The following is an 11,850-nucleotide window of genomic DNA, read 5'->3' on the forward strand; positions in this document are numbered from 1 at the left end:
CCCCCGGCGTGCGGGGCAGCGGGGGGGTGAGGACTGGCAGCCGTCCGGCAGCTTTGCCGAGCGGCATGCCTTCTCAGAATAAAGCTCTGCACCCGAGTCGCCAGTGTCCGGGCCGTGCTTCGCCTCGCGCTAACTGCCCAGAGCAGCGAGAAGCTACAAGCAACCTGCGGACACCTTTCCGCCCGCTCCAGCCTCTTCTGCCGCCTGCCCCGAGCTCTGCGGGGGAACGGGCTCAGTCCCGAATGCTCCTTCCCGGCCGCTCTCTTGCCCTGCTCCAGCATGCGGTCCCTCCCATGCCATTGCAGGCCTTCCCAAAGTGGTCCTGCGTGGGCTGCCCACGGGCTGCAGGACTTGCAGAGCTGCTGCAGCATGGGTCCGTGCCATGGGGTCCATCCTTCAGGAGCACACTGCTGCAGCGGGGGTCCCGCACAGGTGGCAGCTCCTGCCCTCCTGCTACCAAACCCTTGCCATGAAAGATGAATACAAGGGCGGCCAGGGCGTCAAGGTGACATCAAAGACACCTCCTGCGTCGCCCTCGTTGATGGGCTGTAGGTGGAGAAGCTGCAGCAAAGCGGGACCCATGGCCTCACCGGCTCCAAGGCCGGACCCCATAGCTCTGCTCTTCAGACCGATGACATCTTCCCCATTCCCAGTCCAGAAAAAGTCCCGAGGTGCGGACTCTGCGAGACCAGGAAAGGGGAGGCACCGCGATAAACAGGCTTTTCCCAGTGCTGGCGGCCTTGGGGACACCAGACAATTCCAGACAGGAGCTGGGGCTCTCTTCCGAGCAGCTGCGAACGAGGCTGTCCCTTTTCAGATCCGCTTCCTTACCCAGCGGCAGAACAGAGGCAGAACCTCTTCTGCGAGGTTTTCTGCTTCTTTCGCACTGTTTGGCTGGCTGTTCTTTGTCTCCTTGTCCTGGCCAGCCTGTTGTGCGGCGCCCCGTGGGCTGGTGACACAGCTCTCTGTCTCCTCAGGCTTTTCCTTAGAGCATCAACAAGTCCTGAGCCCTGCTGGTTGGATGGGTACGTTCAGCCCTGCAGCGAGGTCTGCCACACAGGGAAATTTCTGAGCAGCAGCCCCCAAACTAGGTGCTGGATCCCCAGTCACAGAAAAAGGGTATAGCTTTTCCTATCTTTCGAGCTTTGTCTCCCTTATGCGGGGGTCTTGGTCCAGGCTCGCTGCTGGAGAGGCGACGGCTGAAGCCCTGTTGTTCATGGGGTTCGTGAGCTGGTCCGGGCATGCCACCAGCACGTAGAAGGACGGAGAAGAGCCCAGGGCCCTGCTGTGCCCCGCAGCGCTGCTTCAAAGGTGGTGTCCTTGCTGGTGTTCCAGCTGTGCGGCTGCAGGATCTCCTCCAGCCCCAGCTCCCACTTCCCGCAGAGCTCCGGGGGCCTGAGCAGCGCTACGGGCAAGTCCCAGCTGGTGTTCTGGGGGCAGGTTCTGGCATGGCTGGGCAGCGTGATGTGGAAAGCCCTGTCTGCCATTCTTCTTCTGCCCTGCTCGGCAGCCAGGCCCTGGATGGCTGGCAGCTGGGAGGCTTCTGCCCAGCTGGGAAATTCCTTCCTATAGAGTGTCTGCAGCTTCGCACCTCACCCCCCTGAAAAAAAAAAATAAAATAAAATAAAATAAAATTTAATCCCAAAGCCCTGATACTTCACAACCTGGTTTGCCTGGAGCCGTGCTTGGATAACAAGGCTAGCACCTTGGCGACGTACTCAGCGCCATCGTGTCTGGAAAACTTCCCTATCCACCAAGCCCGCCAAGCACTGCGCAGCCACCTCTGCCACAAGCACCTTGTTTCTCACACACACCTCTCCACGTATGTGGACGTCCATAAATAAAGGAGTGCGGAGCTACACTACATCTCTTGCATGTATTTTGGGGTAAAAGTCTCACGGCAACTGCCAGTTGTAGGAGGCTCACTTACCTGGGCCTGAAAGAGGTCAGTGCTCCAGCAGTGTTTCCAGGACCTGTGGTCTGTCCCCACCACCAGGCTCTCCTCCATCCGTTGCGTGTGGCCAGTTCCAGTGCGCCTCCGCTGGCTGCACTGCGCTGTGGAGGGTGCCTTGAGAATGAGCCTTTGTACCCCAAACTGAGGGTTTGGGTCCCAAAGAGAAGGCTCTGGGCACTAAAAAAGAGGCTTTGGGCTCTCAGGATGAGCCTTTGGACCCTGAAATTCAGGCCTCGTCTCCTAGCATGAGGATTTGGGAATTTGAAAGCAGGGGTGTTCCCCTCTAATAGGGCCTGACCGTCTGAGAAGGCCGCTTTGCACCTTCCAATGAAAGTGTGGCCCCTAAAACTGGGGCATTGTGCCCTAAAAATGGCAGCCTGGTCCATATGAGTGTGGCTGTAAACAAGAAAAAGCCAGTAAAAAGGAGGGTTTATCCTTTCAAACAAGGCTTTCGAGCCCAAGGAAGAGGCTTTCTGCTCTATTATGTGACGCTGAGGCCTAAAAAGAATGCTTTGGACCCTAAAAATGAGAGCCTGGGTCCAAAAACGGAGGGTGTAGGCGATAAAAAGACGGTTGCATCTCCGCTGGCTGCACTGCACTGTGGAGGGCGCCTTGTCAAAACCGAGGTGTCCTGTGTGGCCTGGTCACAGACAGGCGCTGCAGCAGGCTGTCGCTGTGACAGGGCAGCATGGCCCACCTTCCTCTGGATCCCAAAGTGATGATTTGTTGCCTCCAAATTGGGGTTTGCACCTGCAAAGAAGGCTTTGGACCCGAAAATTCAGGCCTCGGCTCCTAACATGAGGATTTGGGAATTTGAAAACAAGGGCTGTTCCTCTCTAATAGGGCCTCACCATCTAAAAGGCCGCTTTGCACCTTCCAATGAAAGTGTGGACCCTAAAACTAGGGCATTGTGCCCTAAAAATGGCAGCCTGGTCCACATGAGTGTGGCTGTAAGCAAGAAAAAGCTAGCTTTGGATCCAGAAGCGGGTGTGAGGGCCCTGACCAAAAGCACTTGGTGACTTAAAAGAAGCACCCTGGTCCTGAAAACCGAGGATTTAGGCAATCAGAAGAAGGGTTTGGATCCCAAGTGGAGGTTCTGGAGCCTGAAAATAGGGGATTGGAGCCTAAGAAGAACACAGTGCGTCCTAATAATGACGCTTGTACCAGTGAAAGACCCGAGGGTGGTCGGGGGTAAAGAGTGAGGGCTGTGAAGGGGAGCTTGTACCTCCAAGTCAGGCTTTGGAGCTGAAACCTGGGCCTTTGGACTCTGCAGCTCAGGGTCTGGATCCTGAAGTGATGTTTTATTCCTTCCAGATGGGTGTTTGGACTCGAAAAAGAAGGCTTTGGACCCTAAAATTCAGGCCTCGTCTCCTAGCATGAGGATTTGGGAATTTGAAAGCAGGGGTGTTCCCCTCAAAGAAGGCCTCTCCATCTAAGAATGCCGCGTTGCATCCTATAATAAAATTGTGGACCCTAAAAATAAGGATTTTTTCCTTGAGAATGGCAGTCTGCTCTGTAAGATTGACGTGTAAGGAAGAAAAAGCTACTAAAAAGGAGGGTTCATCCTTTCAAACAAGGCTTTCGAGCCCAAGGAAGAGGCTTTCTGCTCTATTATGTGACGCTGAGGCCTAAAAAGAAAGCTTTGGGCCCTAAAAATGAGAGCCTGGGTCCAAAAACGGAGGGTGTAGGCGATAAAAAGACAGTTGCATCTCCGCTGGCTGCACTGCACTGTGGAGGGCGCCTTGTCAAAACCGAGGTGTCCTGTGTGGCCTGGTCACAGACAGGCGCTGCAGCAGGCTGTCGCTGTGACAGGGCAGCATGGCCCACCTTCCTCTGGATCCCAAAGTGATGATTTGTTGCCTCCAAATTGGGGTTTGGACCTGCAAAGAAGGCTTTGGACCCGAAAATTCAGGCCTCGGCTCCTAACATGAGGATTTGGGAATTTGAAAAGAAGGGCTGTTCCTCTCAGATAAGGCCTCGCCATCTAAAAGGCCGCTTTGCACCTTCCAATGAAAGTGTGGACCCTAAAACTAGGGCATTGTGCCCTAAAAATGGCAGCCTGGTCCACATGAGTGTGGCTGTAAGGAAGAAAAAGCTAGCTTTGGATCCAGAAGCAGGTGTGAGGGCCCTGACCAAAAGCACTTGGTGACTTAAAAGAAGCACCCTGGTCCTGAAAACCGAGGATTTAGGCAATCAGAAGAAGGGTTTGGATCCCAAGTGGAGGTTCTGGAGCCTGAAAATAGGGGATTGGAGCCTAAGAAGAACACAGTGCGTCCTAATAATGACGCTTGTACCAGTGAAAGACCCGAGGGTGGTCGGGGGTAAAGAGTGAGGGCTGTGAAGGGGAGCTTGTACCTCCAAGTCAGGCTTTGGAGCTGAAACCTGGGCCTTTGGACTCTGCAGCTCAGGGTCTGGATCCTGAAGTGATGTTTTATTCCTTCCAGATGGGTGTTTGGACTCGAAAAAGAAGGCTTTGGACCCTAAAATTCAGGCCTCGTCTCCTAGCATGAGGATTTGGGAATTTGAAAGCAGGGGTGTTCCCCTCAAAGAAGGCCTCTCCATCTAAGAATGCCGCGTTGCATCCTATAATAAAATTGTGGACCCTAAAAATAAGGATTTTTTCCTTGAGAATGGCAGTCTGCTCTGTAAGATTGACGTGTAAGGAAGAAAAAGCTACTAAAAAGGAGGGTTCATCCTTTCAAACAAGGCTTTCGAGCCCAAGGAAGAGGCTTTCTGCTCTATTATGTGACGCTGAGGCCTAAAAAGAAAGCTTTGGGCCCTAAAAATGAGAGCCTGGGTCCAAAAACGGAGGGTGTAGGCGATAAAAAGACAGTTGCATCTCCGCTGGCTGCACTGCACTGTGGAGGGCGCCTTGTCAAAACCGAGGTGTCCTGTGTGGCCTGGTCACAGACAGGCGCTGCAGCAGGCTGTCGCTGTGACAGGGCAGCATGGCCCACCTTCCTCTGGATCCCAAAGTGATGATTTGTTGCCTCCAAATTGGGGTTTGGACCTGCAAAGAAGGCTTTGGACCCGAAAATTCAGGCCTCGGCTCCTAACATGAGGATTTGGGAATTTGAAAAGAAGGGCTGTTCCTCTCAGATAAGGCCTCGCCATCTAAAAGGCCGCTTTGCACCTTCCAATGAAAGTGTGGACCCTAAAACTAGGGCATTGTGCCCTAAAAATGGCAGCCTGGTCCACATGAGTGTGGCTGTAAGGAAGAAAAAGCTAGCTTTGGATCCAGAAGCAGGTGTGAGGGCCCTGACCAAAAGCACTTGGTGACTTAAAAGAAGCACCCTGGTCCTGAAAACCGAGGATTTAGGCAATCAGAAGAAGGGTTTGGATCCCAAGTGGAGGTTCTGGAGCCTGAAAATAGGGGATTGGAGCCTAAGAAGAACACAGTGCGTCCTAATAATGACGCTTGTACCAGTGAAAGACCCGAGGGTGGTCGGGGGTAAAGAGTGAGGGCTGTGAAGGGGAGCTTGTACCTCCAAGTCAGGCTTTGGAGCTGAAACCTGGGCCTTTGGACTCTGCAGCTCAGGGTCTGGATCCTGAAGTGATGTTTTATTCCTTCCAGATGGGTGTTTGGACTCGAAAAAGAAGGCTTTGGACCCTAAAATTCAGGCCTCGTCTCCTAGCATGAGGATTTGGGAATTTGAAAGCAGGGGTGTTCCTCTCAAAGAAGGCCTCGCCATCTAAGAATGCCGCGTTGCATCCTATAATAAAATTGTGGACCCTAAAAATAAGGATTTTTTCCTTGAGAATGGCAGTCTGCTCTGTAAGATTGACGTGTAAGGAAGAAAAAGCTACTAAAAAGGAGGGTTCATCCTTTCAAACAAGGCTTTCGAGCCCAAGGAAGAGGCTTTCTGCTCTATTATGTGACGCTGAGGCCTAAAAAGAAAGCTTTGGGCCCTAAAAATGAGAGCCTGGGTCCAAAAACGGAGGGTGTAGGCGATAAAAAGACAGTTGCATCTCCGCTGGCTGCACTGCACTGTGGAGGGCGCCTTGTCAAAACCGAGGTGTCCTGTGTGGCCTGGTCACAGACAGGCGCTGCAGCAGGCTGTCGCTGTGACAGGGCAGCATGGCCCACCTTCCTCTGGATCCCAAAGTGATGATTTGTTGCCTCCAAATTGGGGTTTGGACCTGCAAAGAAGGCTTTGGACCCGAAAATTCAGGCCTCGGCTCCTAACATGAGGATTTGGGAATTTGAAAAGAAGGGGTGTTCCTCTCAGATAAGGCCTCGCCATCTAAAAGGCCGCTTTGCACCTTCCAATGAAAGTGTGGACCCTAAAACTAGGGCATTGTGCCCTAAAAATGGCAGCCTGGTCCACATGAGTGTGGCTGTAAGCAAGAAAAAGCTAGCTTTGGATCCAGAAGCGGGTGTGAGGGCCCTGACCAAAAGCACTTGGTGACTTAAAAGAAGCACCCTGGTCCTGAAAACCGAGGATTTAGGCAATCAGAAGAAGGGTTTGGATCCCAAGTGGAGGTTCTGGAGCCTGAAAATAGGGGATTGGAGCCTAAGAAGAACACAGTGCGTCCTAATAATGACGCTTGTACCAGTGAAAGACCCGAGGGTGGTCGGGGGTAAAGAGTGAGGGCTGTGAAGGGGAGCTTGTACCTCCAAGTCAGGCTTTGGAGCTGAAACCTGGGCCTTTGGACTCTGCAGCTCAGGGTCTGGATCCTGAAGTGATGTTTTATTCCTTCCAGATGGGTGTTTGGACTCGAAAAAGAAGGCTTTGGACCCTAAAATTCAGGCCTCGTCTCCTAGCATGAGGATTTGGGAATTTGAAAGCAGGGGTGTTCCTCTCAAAGAAGGCCTCGCCATCTAAGAATGCCGCGTTGCATCCTATAATAAAATTGTGGACCCTAAAAATAAGGATTTTTTCCTTGAGAATGGCAGTCTGCTCTGTAAGATTGACGTGTAAGGAAGAAAAAGCTATTAAAAAGGAGGGTTCATCCTTTCAAACAAGGCTTTCGAGCCCAAGGAAGAGGCTTTCTGCTCTATTATGTGACGCTGAGGCCTAAAAAGAAAGCTTTGGGCCCTAAAAATGAGAGCCTGGGTCCAAAAACGGAGGGTGTAGGCGATAAAAAGACAGTTGCATCTCCGCTGGCTGCACTGCACTGTGGAGGGCGCCTTGTCAAAACCGAGGTGTCCTGTGTGGCCTGGTCACAGACAGGCGCTGCAGCAGGCTGTCGCTGTGACAGGGCAGCATGGCCCACCTTCCTCTGGATCCCACAGTGATGATTTGTTGCCTCCAAATTGGGGTTTGGACCTGCAAAGAAGGGACTGCACCGTGGACCTGCGGGCAGAGAAGGGCCCGGGTCACGCCGGGAGCCCCAGCCCTGGGTTCCTCTGAGCAGCAGGGGACGGGGATGTGGCACCTGATGGGAGTGAGCAGGTCCTGCTGGTGCTTCTTGCGGAAGACCTGCACCTCCTGCAGCGTCAGCTCCGTGGTGAAGGACGCTTGGACGAGGAGGGCCAGGAAGAGCTGGGGGAAGATGGCCTTCGCCTCCTCCAGGCAGCTGGGCAGCAGGAGGATCTCGTGGAGGGGCCTTGCTGCCTGCAGAAAGCACCCAGAGGCGTGGGCAGGGAGGGACAGAGGAGGGTGGAGACCCCCAGGCTGGCCCCGTGGGCGCGCCCGGGTGCCCCAGGGTGCGGATAAGGCTGGGAGGGGTCAGGGGAGGGGAGCGGGGCCCCTGTCCATCGGAGATGGGCAAGCGAGGAACTCACGGCCAGGGCCAGGATGCGCGGGTGGTCCTTGATGGAGGTGGATGTCTTGCACCCAGACTGGTTCATGAGGACGCGGAGCAGCTCCCGCAGCACCCTCTCTGTGGCTGGGGGCTCAGACACCATCGCCCTCCACATGGTGACGGCGACGCTGCGGGACCCCCGGGCTGTCAGCAGGGCCTCCCCCGGCCCGGCTGCTGTCCTCGCTGGTGGTGGTGGGGGGGGGTGGATGAGACGCGCTGGGCCCCGTACCTGGTGCAGGTCGGCGAGCACTGCAGCAGGCTGGCAACCGTCTCCCTGGGGTGCTTGCTGGCCAGCGCCAGCAGGGCCCTGTCCAGGCTCTGAAGGGCCAGCGCGGCTCTGACGGACGGCAGGGTTCTGTAGATGGCCCACACGATGTTCAGCACCTGGAGGTGGGACACGGGTGAGACGGGGCCGGCACCAGAGCAGGAACAGAGCCCCGAGCGCTGGAGCCGTGGCCGGGCCGCTGGCGGGTACCCACCTGTCCCGAATGGAAGTCGGTCTCTGCCGCCAGCACGTCCACCATGTGGGCAGCCAGCTTGGTGCTGTAGAGGCTCGGGGCTCTCATGCTCTCGACGGCGGCGAGGAAGACGCCCAACCGTTCAGAGGGCTGCAGGTACTTCATAAACGTCTGTGGGAGGAAGGACAAGACGTCAGTCACCCCGAGGGCTGCGATGGCCCCGCTCAGCCCTGCTGCTCCCAGCGCCCCAGGAGAGCTGGGAGCAGGGGCTGGGCCGGGCGACGGCTGGGGTGCGGCCGCGTGCGGGCCCCGTGGGGACCGGGCTTTGTCGGGGACAGCGCCGGTCCTCTTCCTGACGTCGCAGGGCCGGGGTCTCCTCCGGGGCTCAGGGCTGGCGCTTCTCACCATGAAGATTCTGCTGGTGTTGCCGTCTTCTGAGAGCCGTAAGGACAGCCGAGCTCGCCAGCGCTCCCGGAGCTGCGGCGGCTCGGCATCCTGGTCCCAGAGCCTTGTTCCTGGAGAAAAGCGGACACAGTGTCAGCGGGGGGGCCTGGGGACCTGGCAGTGGCAGCCGGGGGCTCGGGCACAAGCCTCCCTGGCAGGAAGGGGGCATGCCAGAGCAGAGCTGGGGGCAGCGCTTCCAGGGAGGGCCCGGGCTCTCGCGCTCAGGGCAGGGGGAACGGCTCGTCAGCCCGCGGAAAGGCAGCCGGGCTCGCTCGGTCGGGTCTCTCCTGCTGAGGAGAGAGGCGCAGGCGGCCTGGTGCTGGCCTGGCTGTGCCGGCGTGCCCGTGTCTGGAGGGACCCAGCCCGACGCGGCTCCTCTCACTTCTTTGCTGCCCGATGAAGATGTAGAGGTGGCGCACAGCCTCCGCTGCCTCGTGCCTGGTCCCCTCGTTCTTGGAAGTGCAGCACAGGAGGAGGCTCCCCACCAGCCTCCCCAGCATGGAGAAGCGGTGCTTCTCGGGGTGGTGATGCCTCACCACTGTGGCTCCTGCAAAGCAGGAGCTGACCTGGGGAGAGAGGCAGCGCGGGACCGCGGCTGAGCGGGGCGGCGGGGCCCCAGCCCCAGCCCCGGCTCTGCGCAAGCCTGGAGATGGGGAGAGCCGCGGCCGCGGAGCGAGGACGGGGGCGCCGGGGCTGCCTGCACCAGGGGCTCCCTACCTGGGGCAAGGAGCAGGTGTTGATGAAGGCGGCCAGCCTGGCGATCCGCGCCATGGCCCTCTCCTCCACGGCCTCTGGCTGCCGCTGGGTGAAGGGCAGCAGGAGCTGGGGAGAGAAAAGCTGCTGGTGTGCCCGCAGCACGGGGCACTGGTCCTTCCAGCTGTCCCCCTGCTGCGGTGGCCAGGCGGGTGGCCGTGCCCCTGTCCTGCTGAAGCCCCCGCTCCCTTCCCGTTGCTCCCCAGACATCCCTCCAGCCTCGCAAGGGCCAGCTGTGGGCCAGCCCCCGCCTTGGGGACCCCTGCCTGCACCAGGCGTTGCGGCAGAGAACTGACCGCGTGCGTGAAGCCCAGCCTTTGCCAAAGCCAGACCTTCAAGATGTTCTGCAGCTCCAGGAGGCCGGAGGCGCCGGCGCTGCCCACCAGCACCTGCAGCAGGCTGTCCAGGGCTTCCATGGTCTGCAAGGAGGACAGGGGTTGGGGCACCCGAACAGGGAGCAGTGGTGTCCCAAGCGCCCAGCCCGTGCATACCTTGAAGTAGAGAGACGTGTCCGTGTCTCTCGTGTCCTCGTGGCCAGGGAGGTGGAAGACGCTGCAGAGGCAGGCGCGCAGGAGGCCGTTCGTCCTGTCCTGCGGCAGCAGCCCCGCTCTGCTGCAAGGGGAGGAGGGGAGAGGTGTGGAACGCCCCCTGTGCGGCACCCTGTGCCTCACTCGGGGCCCCTGGCCGGGACCGGGGCCACCGTGGCGGCCAAGCCCGCGCTGGCCCAGGTACCTCATGGCGGCGATGGCGAGCATGGCTTTCTGCCGCACCGCCGTGTCCAGGCGATCGGTGGGCTCCTCCTGCAGCAGCGCCTGGAGGGCACAGCGCGAGGGCACAGGGCAGTGTCCCCCGGCCAGCGAGCGGCTACAGGGGCTGGCCTGCAGGGCTGCCCCATCCCAGCGCCCCCACCAGAGCCACCTCCCGGCTCCTGGGGCTCCCCGGCGGCCCCCGCAGCCCTGCAGCGGGAAGGGCCGTGCCCAGCACCCAGCCAGAGGGTGCTCCCCGCGGGGCAGGGCGTCCCCTCACCTTGATTCTCTGCGCCACCTCCAGCTGGCAGAAATACACCGCGTCCCAGGTGGTGTGGTCCGCGACGGCGGCTTTGCAGGCGTCGCAGACGGAGGCCAGAAACCTCAGCTTCTGTGCCTCTCGCTGAGCCGCGGAGGGGAGAGACAAGCGAGCGGGTCAGGGGAGCCCAGCAGTCTCCCTGCGGGCACAGCCGGGGCAGGGGCTGCCCGGAGGAGGCCAGCAGCCGCAGCACAAAGGGCGAGCGGTACCTTGGGTCTGCGGCTGCAGCAAGCGCGGATGAAGCTCAGGGCGTCCTCTTCCTCCTGCCGCGGCGCGGCCGAGGCAGAAGGGCCCACGCCTGAGCCAGAGGGCGCCTGCAGTGGCTGCACCTCACTCTCCTCATAGGGCTGCGGCCAGGGCCTGGAGGCCGGGGAGGCCCCAGCCTCCTCCAGCCAGGCCGCTCGCGGGGAGCAGGGGGGGATCCCCGACATCCTGCAGGGAGTGCCCAGGAGTGAATGTGGCTCCCGCTCCTGTCGCGGGGTAGGGATGCCACAGAGTGCCACCGCTGCCGCCAGCCCCAGGCCCCCACCCAGGCCCCCTCCTCTTGCCCTCGGGCGGGCGGCCCCAGAGCCCCGCGGGGGTCCTGTCCCCAGGGGCCTGCAGACGCCATCCCCTGCACTGGAGGGAGGTCCCCCTGCCCGGGGCTGCCCCCAGCCCCACTGCCGAACCAGGCCCCTTGGGGCCGGCCCCGCTGCGCAGCCCTGGCAGCGCTGACCCACCTGCTCCTCAGCCCTGGCTCCTGCGCTGGGTTTCTGTGGCAAGGTGCCCGCGGTTTGTGCCTTTGCTTCGCACCTGGAGCACCGGAAAGCACTCCAAGCAGTCGCAGCTGCACGGAACCAGGTCCGTTGTGTCCGTTGGGACGGGACCCGCCCCAGAGGCCCTGCTCCCGGATCCGGAGACGCTCCCTGGGCCCTGGCGTGGGAATACTAAAATTATAATAAAATTGTGGGCCCTAAAAATAGGGATTTGTTCCTTGAGAATGGCAGCCTGCTCCTTAAGATTGACTTGTAAGCAAGAAAAAGCTACTAAAAAGGAGGGTTTATCCTCTCAAACAGGGCTTTCGAGCCCAAGGAAGAGGCTTTCTGCCCTAATATGTGACGCTGGGGCCTAAAAATGACAGGGCAGCGTGGCCCGCCCTCCTCTGTCTGGATCAAAAAATGATGCTTTGTTCCCTCCAGATGGGTGTTTGGACCTGAAAAGGAGGCTTTGGACCCTAAAATTCAGGCCTCGTCTCCTAGCATGAGGATTTGGGAATATGAAAAGAAGGGGTGTTCCTCTCAGATAAGGCCTCGCCATCTAAAAGGCCGCTTTGCACCTTCCAATGAAAGTGTGGACCCTAAAACTAGGGCATTGTGCCCTAAAAATGGCAGCCTGGTCCATATGAGTGTGGCTGTAAGCAAGAAAAAGCTAGCTTTGGATCCAGAAGCG

General features: G+C 58.7%; 1 protein-coding gene across 1 annotated transcript; it reads right to left on the reverse strand.

Annotated features, from left to right (window-relative positions):
- Positions 1-7,118: 7,118 nt before the first annotated feature.
- LOC136791636 (maestro heat-like repeat-containing protein family member 7) lies at positions 7,119-11,850 on the reverse strand. Its single transcript, XM_067003377.1, has 13 exons — positions 11,142-11,850; positions 10,632-10,854; positions 10,384-10,506; positions 10,090-10,169; positions 9,849-9,969; positions 9,690-9,776; positions 9,322-9,426; positions 8,987-9,170; positions 8,182-8,675; positions 7,932-8,086; positions 7,683-7,830; positions 7,334-7,512; positions 7,119-7,251 (listed from the first exon to the last, which is right to left on the reverse strand). The coding sequence occupies exons 2-13, from the start codon at positions 10,851-10,853 to the stop codon at positions 7,119-7,121; spliced, it is 2,031 nt and encodes a 676-aa protein (XP_066859478.1). The 5' UTR covers position 10,854; positions 11,142-11,850.

This window comes from Anser cygnoides, chromosome 10 (genome assembly GCF_040182565.1).
Source record: "Anser cygnoides isolate HZ-2024a breed goose chromosome 10, Taihu_goose_T2T_genome, whole genome shotgun sequence".
Taxonomy (NCBI): domain Eukaryota; kingdom Metazoa; phylum Chordata; class Aves; order Anseriformes; family Anatidae; genus Anser; species Anser cygnoides.